The 9,044-nt window shown below is 40.5% G+C and overlaps 2 protein-coding genes across 5 annotated transcripts in view; one reads left to right on the top strand and one right to left on the bottom strand.

Moving 5' to 3' along the window:
- The first annotated feature begins 1,260 nt into the window (after positions 1–1,260).
- Positions 1,261–5,212, top strand: gtpbp10 (GTP-binding protein 10 (putative)). Its single transcript, XM_039805796.1, has 10 exons — positions 1,261–1,399; positions 2,121–2,314; positions 2,475–2,566; positions 2,783–2,927; positions 3,018–3,091; positions 3,189–3,241; positions 3,337–3,444; positions 3,569–3,646; positions 3,831–3,954; positions 4,168–5,212. The coding sequence occupies exons 1-10, from the start codon at positions 1,367–1,369 to the stop codon at positions 4,377–4,379; spliced, it is 1,113 nt and encodes a 370-aa protein (XP_039661730.1). The 5' UTR covers positions 1,261–1,366; the 3' UTR covers positions 4,380–5,212.
- A 69-nt stretch (positions 5,213–5,281) lies between these two features.
- Positions 5,282–9,044, bottom strand: part of adam22 (ADAM metallopeptidase domain 22) — a 62,605-nt gene continuing 58,842 nt past the window's right edge. For all 4 annotated transcript variants that reach the window (XM_039805782.1, XM_039805783.1, XM_039805784.1 and 1 more), the window contains 2 exons: positions 8,692–8,815; positions 5,282–8,129 (listed from right to left, as the gene is read on the bottom strand). In XM_039805782.1, the coding sequence (XP_039661716.1) occupies positions 8,109–8,129; positions 8,692–8,815 (145 nt within the window). In that variant the 3' untranslated portion in view covers positions 5,282–8,108. The remainder of the gene's footprint in view (positions 8,130–8,691; positions 8,816–9,044) is intronic.

The raw sequence follows: 9,044 nt of genomic DNA, 5'->3' as shown, positions 1-9,044 counted from the left end.
CCTTTAAAAGTCTTGTTTGTTCATGCTATGTCCCAATGCTTGTCTTCATTAATTTGTTTGTGTTGTTTTCAGTTTTCAGTAGCTTACGATGCAGGGGCGATTCTAGGATCAGACCTTTAGGGGGGTTCAGCCCCTAATAAGAATGTGACAATGATACAGTGCTTTGCAAAAGTGAACCCCCCCCCCCCTGCTAAATCAGTAATTTCATCAGCCGATAATCTCTGAGCTAGCTACTGAACAACATCAGCTAATGTTTTTTAACACTAGCCTATGATGGAACTACACCTGACATTTTATAAGTCACAGTAAATGACCAATTTGACACAATGTTCTAACATTCAGCAATTTTAGTTGCTTACGTTTCAATTTGGGTTGTAATCTGCGCCATGAAATGACCAACTTCTTCTTCTTCTCTGGGGACTACCAACGTTAAACTTCACAACCGTCTCCTGCTCTCACTTTGACAGATTAGATAGAGACTCAGCCAAAGGCGGGAGTCTCCCACAACCACCTCCGATTGGCCAAAACTACATTTCTGTTAACCCTTTCCTTGACTGGGTTACAGCATCGGCGACAGACACACAGGATATTACACCTGTTTCAAGCCCTTTGAACCTGTAATTGTTTGTCCTCTGTCACTAACAGACAAGTTCGCAAACTAACTTAACGCACCAAAATTAATTTAAAAAAATGTAATGAGATGGGGGGCTTGAGCCCCCCTAAATTTAAAAATCACCCATGCTATGGTGAAGCCAAAAACAATTTTCCACATTGTGGACAATTAAGTTCCTATACAGTATAACATTATTTATATGCTTATGACATTTAGACTTTATATAAGGAAGAAAGCTAGCCATCTAGATGCACCCTAGTGGCAGCAAATTTATTTTGCAGCCAACATCTTGATGTGGGTCTGGCTTGTCAGGCTAGAAGAAGAAAGCACCAAGTCATTCTGATAGGCATACATTTTGCACCTGGCAAAACGACATACCTTTAGTCCATTTTGATATTTCACATGTCAGCAATTTTATTCGGTTGGTAGCTCAATCATTCTGATAAAGCAGCTGATATGCACAATTTGCCATATATTTAAAATATTAGGTAAAGGGAAGATGTCGTTTATCGTGGCATTCAACTTAAGTATTCAGGAACTATTTCTTTTTTTACAGGGGCTATAACCTCACGTTTATAAATAAAAAGGACCAGGGTCTCTGCAGCTGTCACTCACCCTTGCGGAGTCCCGCCTCTTTGCCCTTATGATCCAATAAGCTGGGAGGAACCCACCGCTTCCGGTCCTTCATACAACATGTCAATTAACCGCTAGCTCAGTCAACAACACAAAACGTGGCAATAGACGCCACTGAAGATGGTCCAGTTCAGTAGAATATGCTTCCGTAAAGTAAGTACTGTGTCAGACATAATTTTAATCTAATGGAAAAATCCCACAGTGTGTGTTTACTAACAACTGTAATGGTGACATCGGCCGGCAAGCTAACTGTTAGCTCGCTGTGTGGCAGGCTCTTGCTAACCGCTGTCAAAACATCAACATTGAGTAACGTGTTTTCACAGCTCTATGTGATATTAAATGCGTAAAATGCATTGAAAACAATTATATATTTGTAAGCATGAAAACTATTTGTTGGCCTTGGAAATAGACTTCATTGTCATCTCTGACCTTTTGTCAAGTAGTGATTTAACGCCTAATGTTTGACAAAACAGTCCCAACGTACTTAGTAGCTTTTCCTTGAGCTTACAAATTGATCTGTTAGCATGCAAGCTCAGTAGCGGTTATGATTTAATCAATAGCACTTTTAGGACTCCTCGCTCATGTTGGCTTGAGAGTTAAACATTAAGCATGTTTAGCTTGGAAATGGCAGTATGTCAAAAACAATCCCATGATACAATGGAAAGCTCCAGAAAATGCTAATACTAGCACTACAGTACTTTGAAAATATCATATACCCCAATAAGTTGTAGTTGTATGTTTTTAGCCCTCAAAGGTAACAACCCAAGCTGTTGCAGTTGTTTTTGCCAACCTTAGCATTTGTGTTCAAACCCAATGTAATCATCGATACATTTTGATTCTCATCACTGTAATGTCTATCTTCTGCCTCCTGCAGTATGGAAACTTTGTGGATAACCTCCGCCTGTATGTCCGTGGAGGTGGTGGCGGTATGGGTCTACCCCGTCTTGGAGGACAGGGAGGAAACGGGGGAGATGTTTGGGTGGTAGCTACAAAGAACATGACCTTAAAGAGGATCAAGGACAAGTACCCCCAGAAACGTTTTGTAGGTGGAGCAGGAGCCAACAGCAGGTTTGTTTCTATATATACAACCTTAAGTTTCATTTAAAGTGCCAAATCAGAATATCTGTTATTATTTGCTGTTATTCACCCATTCTTGACATCAGCTGATGATTTATGTTCGTCAGAGATCCTGAAACGTGTTGTATAACAGATGCTAATTTATCTACAGTGTCCGAGCACTGAAGGGAGAGAGAGGGAAGGACAAGGAGATCTTGGCACCTGTTGGTATCACTGTCACCACTGATGATGGCAAAATACTTGGTATGTCATACTTCCTTTGTATAATACCTCCCCTCTTTTATATGAATGCATGGGCAGCATAGTGAATTATACAATTTTAGAATAGAGCCCTTATTTCTTTTTTGTTAAGTACATCATGTGGCATAAAACATAGAGTATCAGTAGTCAAATGGGAGTAGCATAGTCTACTGATTTTGCAGTAAAAACTCATTTTTTCAACCCTCCCCCCTCTCCAAGGTGACCTGAATACTGAGGGTGATCGTTTGATGGTGGTGAAAGGAGGACACGGAGGCTCCTACCACTCTACGTTTGAGCCCAGTAAGGGCCAGTCCAAAAACATAAGGCTGGACCTCAAACTCATCGCTGACCTAGGCCTTGTTGGGTAAGATCAGAGAGAAACATGAACGTATTGGTTAATTTCAGCTGAGATTCACTTGAATATCTGTTTTTCTTGGTGCTAATTCACCATCAGGTTCCCAAATGCAGGAAAGTCCTCTCTCCTGGCTGCCATGTCTAATGCCACACCTCAGATTGCCAACTACGCTTGTGAGTACATAACTACACACATGTACAAACATGTAGCGTACTGTCTGAGTTAAATAATTCTTCAGGTCAACATGCCAAAATATTTGTTATTTCACAGTCACAACTTTGAAGCCGGAGATCGGCAAACTGATGTATAAAGATTACAAACAGGTATGGTAAGGCATATTGGTGTATTGTCCATTGACTACTGGTTTATTTTTTAGTAGTTTTTTCTCATTGAGTGGTGCTCTTATTATTTTTGGCAGATTTCTGTTGCTGATCTCCCAGGCCTGATTGAGGGAGCTCACATAAACAAAGGCATGGGCCACAAGTTCCTAAAACATGTGGAGAGGACCAAGCAGCTTCTGTTTGTGGTGCGTAGTGACAGAAAGTACATAAGCGGACACCTACATACAGTATACTGCATGTTTGAATGTGGTCAGAATTACCTGCTGATGAAAATGGAATTTGATGTGGTTGTGCTTTGTCTGGCTGCAGGTAGATGTTTGCGGTTTCCAACTGGCAAGTAAAACACAGTTCAGGTCGGCCTTTGAAGCTGTTCAACTTCTTACCAAGGTGAGAATGATAATATGAAAGACTCAGAATTTATCATATGATTTTTGCAATAAAGTTCTAATTGTAATTATTCTTCTTACCGTTCTTCTCTTTCACTTGACTCCTGATCCATCCACCTCACACACACCATGTATGTATTTTCTTTTTCATCCTGTCCTTCTCCTGTTCTCACCACGGCCTCAAGGAGTTGGAGTTGTACAAAGAGGAGCTTGTATCGAAGCCGGCCTTACTGGTGGTGAACAAAATGGACCTGCCTGATGCGGAGGACAAATTAGCAGAGCTGAAGGACCAACTCCAAAACCCAGACGGTGAATTTGATGGGGGTTTTTACGGTTTATTCATTAACTTTATAATTTTCTTTACTACGGTTTACTTTAATGCATCTGAATGCAAGTTTTTTTTCAGTGTGAGGATGTGTAAAAAAATAATCACAACCTTTTGTATTGCCTACAGTATATCATGTTAACAGGACAATTAATACGTACTGGGCTTTTACATTCTGCTGTTTTACCTTCCTCCAGAGTTCTCTGATCTGTTGCCTGATGACATGATACCGAAGAACTACATGACATTCAGACACGTGGTTCCTGTCTCTGCCTCCACTGGGTTTGGTGTCGACACTTTGAAAAGTTGCATCCGGGAATCGCTTGATGAAGACGCAGCAATGGCAACTAAAGCCATCCATCAAGACAGACTGCAGGCACTGAGGTACCACTCACACAAGCAATTGTGATGAACACGGACAACATGTCACACATTTCAGCAGGAGCTGTAGTGTACGATGACGGATGAGTTGTCTGTCAAAAAAGTATAAAACTAGTTGAACTTTAATGGCAAGTAACCAGCATCCACTGAGAAACATGTGACAACAGAAACTGCAGTTTCAATGCAGAACTGTCCATGGAAGTAATTTGAAGATGATTTTCAGGTTCCACGAGTTCAGCAAAAATTGATCTGTGCTTCGAATAGTCGCTCGTTTGGTCGGCGGTTGTTATTAAAATCTAAGCCACAGTAGAAGGGGTCCATCGTTATTCAGAAATATATGCTTACCAATGAAATGTTGGTCAAGCAAAAGCAGCACCAGCTGTAGCACTAGATACATTGAATTACACAGAATGTCCTTCTGTACCCTTGAGAGGAAAGGTGCCCCAGGTGTACCCACCAGTTATATTCCGTTTCACCTTATTGCTCACAAAGATTAAGATTGTATTCATTTTTTATTGGTGTGTGTTGTAGGGATGCACCGATCCAACCTTTTCTCCCCGATTCAGATACCTCATCTATGGGTATTTGGCAATACAGAGTATGATCCGATACTAGTGTTCTCTTTTGTCCCAAGTTTAAAATCTTTGAACTCATTTTTTTAATTTAAGATAACGTGTCCAGGGATTACTGTGGCACCAAAAACTGAGTCTGCCATGACTAAATGAATGTTACCGGTAGTGGAAACACTTAATTTTATAATACTATCCCCTAAATAAGTATTGGATCAGTGCATCCCAAGTGTGTTGCTAATTTACCATATTGTAATACAAAACAATGAATAATAAAGTCAGTTTTCCAGTACACCTGTAGTGTTTCTTTTCCTCTACAAGTAAAATCTGAAGTTATTAGAAATTTCAGCATAGACCGATGTGTTGATGAAAGTTTTATTTTATATTAAATATATTACAATACTGAATGATTAAGAGGAAAAAATATGGGGATTGATTTTTGCATTATCAGTCTGTACAGCATACAGGCAAAATTAAAATATAAAGATAAAAAAAAGACAGCAACTGCAGTATTTAGATTTGAAGTAGTACATGTGGGGGTTTTCAAGGTTCCTGCAGCAGAGTGCTGATGTGTCTGGCAGGATGGAACCACATGGTTGAGACTGGGTGGTACACAAATACATTCAAGTCTCTGGCCAGACCTGTCAGGATCTGTCAGTCCAGCTGTGTGCGCAGGCAGATACAGCAGATATGTTTGGAGGATTGACAGAAATCACTGCAGCCTGCGTGGTCCCATCCTTAGTGGAGAGTCCTCAGAATGTAGTACAGTGCACTGTCCATGACACCAGGACAAATGTCTCGCTGTAGCACACTAATGATGTTAAAAATATTACTCAAGAGCACTGCTCTCCACAGCCTCTGGTAGCCCAGGAAGATAAATGGGCCACTAGACACTGACCACTACTTTAACAAGACCAGAGCAGATAAGAAAGCTCCGGTAGAAGGCAAATCATGAGCCCATACAGGTCACATTTACAACATTACAGTATGTGTGTCCAAACCTTTTACATGATACAGATTAGCACATGCCAGAGGAACTTCTATTAGCCCCAGGACAAATGTGTTTCAAAAAACTTTCCATTCAAACTCATCAACACACATAATTACAATAATGCACTTAATTACCTTTTGAATCGTTGCTGTACAGAATGCTGAGAAAAAAAGTGAACATTACAAAGGTACTTAATAAAAAAGATACTAGTAGCAATATTAGTCTAATATTGTGAAGATCGTATTACCTATACAGTCCTAATGCATACATGAATTAAAAATGAACGAGTGCCCACCGGAACAAAAACTGAACAACAGTAAAATGACAAACGGAACGCCTTAAGACAACAATTTCTACACAAGGTAGAACAATAAGTTGTAACTGTACACAGAACTTGCTCTTGGGGAGTGATATGGGACTAGTTTCCAAAAAAATCCAGCGTAAATAGCTACACAGGCAATACATCAGCACAAAAACTGTTCTCAATCATTTTTAAACCCCGCAAATTCCTGCCTGTCTCAACCTTGCTGACGGTGTAGCCTGTAGTACACAAACTTTTAGACAACAGCAAATAGGCAATGAGGGGAAAAAGTCTTACAGTACCATTCTTGTTTCCTGTTATGGTCTCACAAATAGCCTACCAGAGAAATCATTTGATTGTAGAACTGTCATGCTGTTGGTCTTCACAAGGTCAAACAGCAAGCACTGTACAGCATAGTTAATCATTTACAAGGCTAAATATCGCATTCGTCAAAGCTAAATCCAAAATGCACATTTCAATCACAGTTTCCAGATTCCTCGTCCGAGCCGGGTCATCAAGCGCACTCACGCTATTCCTATTCTCACATTCATCTGAGCGACTTCATGTGCGAAAATGTGTGAAAATGGGAGCACACTGGTCTCAAACATCCAAATTTAGAAACAAGGGGGAACTAAATACATCTTATCATTATCAATGGGAAATTTCCAAAAACCACCATGAGTGAAAAGTGGCACATCTATAACTACAATCCAACACATCCCATTCATTTCACTCAGGAATGGCACATAAAACTATGTAAATTTTCCTAAATAATACTCAACAATTGCTTCCAGCGACATCTTAATTGACCACAATCAACATCTTTTACCAATGCTGTCAGTCATTACTGGATGTCTGTGTATTTTTCCCAGAGATGGATGAAAACCAGTGCTAAGATAAAATAAAAACATGTTTACATTCTGCTGTGGATAGAGAGTCACACAGGAAAAAAAGCCAGAGGGAGAAAAAAAATAGAATCACAGACAGAAGAACAAGTGTGGGGTCTCTACAGAGATCCGCTTCTGTCTACAACACAATACAGCAGGAAGAGACGTCTCAATCTTTCCTTTTTCAACATAAAAGCAAAACATACTTTGTGTGTTTTTTCACTGTACATATTTACACACGCTCAAACAATCGGGAGGAAAAGCAGGGCGGGGTCAGGTTGGGTCCATGTCATCGGTTATATAACTGGTAATACAATATGGGTTACCTATAGTGGAGAGAAAGGGTCTACAGAAGGTATAAAATCACTGCCGCCTCGCATGCTTTCCTCTCAGATCAGACCACTGTTTTTCTCGTCTTTTCAGTAGGAGGAGGTTGCTGATAAACAGGGTTGTCTCATGCATACAGTGTTGGAGTTTCTACAGTGATTCACGTGCGTCACAATGTCTCAAAAAATCCAGAGATGCAGTTTGATACGATGACCAGCTCCTGGTTCCGCTAACCCTTTTAGATAGGAGCTCAAAACGGGCAGATTGGGGCGGGGGACGTTGAAGTGAGTATGAGGAGAGATTGTGACGAGGTTTAAGGACAGGTAAGGGGTGTCGGAGTGGAGGGGGTTTCCAGTCCCATAGATGAGGCCTGAGCGGACAGGAACAGCTCAGTCCGAGCTCCAGCTGGTCTGAAGTGGATGTTGGAGCTGGTTTCTCCGCCGGCACTCAGTAATGCTTTGTAGAGACCCACTGAATGCCGCCGTCTGGTAAGACGGCCTCGGAGATGCTTGTACACACTCACTCACACACACCTTTGCCTAATTCCACTCCAGTAGGGGGCTCTCTCTTTCTCTCAAATCGCTTAGAGTCAATTTTGTTACATTTTTGTGTTTTTCATTCATAGGAAAGGAGAGACAAGTGTAGTTCCTTAAGGTCTTTTGCAGAGTGGATAAGAAGGCTGTTATATTGAAGTCTCCCACAGCTGAGGAGATGAGAGGAAGGGAAAAGCACAGAAAAGAGAAAGGGTTGGGGGAAGAGAAAATGAAAGAAAAGACATTTTATTTTAACATTTGTTTGCTTGTAATTTACATAAATCTGGTTCTGTCTTTGTACTTAAAAGATAAGGATTATTTTGTTTTTTATATTTTTATGATATGATCATAAAATACACCAGCCTTTAAATCATGATCCTCATTAGCAGTGTTTCAGTAACTTTCAATGTTCATAGTTTTGTCTTTGTAAAGCCATGAACACACTACGCTAACCCTATCTTTGTATCAAGACTTGTCATCACATATTGAACTATTGACTTATCCAACTACTGAAATTTAAGTTTTGTGATGAATCCTGGTTCAGATTCATCCAGTTGGTCTGTAGCTCAGTCTGGGGGCAAAAGATTAGATTTTCTAACTACTTCGTACATTAAGATACTCCATAATGACCTGCACTATTTCGTGACGAATCTCCACTGTATTGGAAATCAGTCTTGCTAAATCAGTGTTATAATCTGGCTTTAAATGATGTAATGTGCTCCTGATACTTGCCCTGGCGCTCTGCCTGTTGGCTTTCCTCTGGTCATCGGGGAGAGGGGGCATAGGGTACGGGTATCTCCTGCTGGATGCAATAGATCCTGTAGAGGAAGTGGGAGACTTGGCAGGGGATAGCGTCCTGAAGAAAATAGGAAGTGACATTATTAATATATTGCCCTGTTCTGGTTGGTTTAGGATTAAGTTGGTCAAAGACACAGATGATAAATGAGGCTAGATTCAGGAGCTAATGTTAGATCTGTGACTTTGGGCAACATCCTCCTGATGCTCTAATTATTCACCTTTATACAGAGAGAGGTTGATCTTAAAAGCTCCAACTACTGTTCACCAAAAAGCACAGAGACAGACAG

The sequence above is a fragment of the Perca fluviatilis genome, chromosome 7, assembly GCF_010015445.1.
Source record: "Perca fluviatilis chromosome 7, GENO_Pfluv_1.0, whole genome shotgun sequence".
Classification (NCBI taxonomy): Eukaryota; Metazoa; Chordata; class Actinopteri; order Perciformes; family Percidae; genus Perca; species Perca fluviatilis.
The sequence above is the reverse complement of the archived record's forward strand: the minus strand, read 5'-3'. Positions and strand labels throughout refer to the sequence as shown.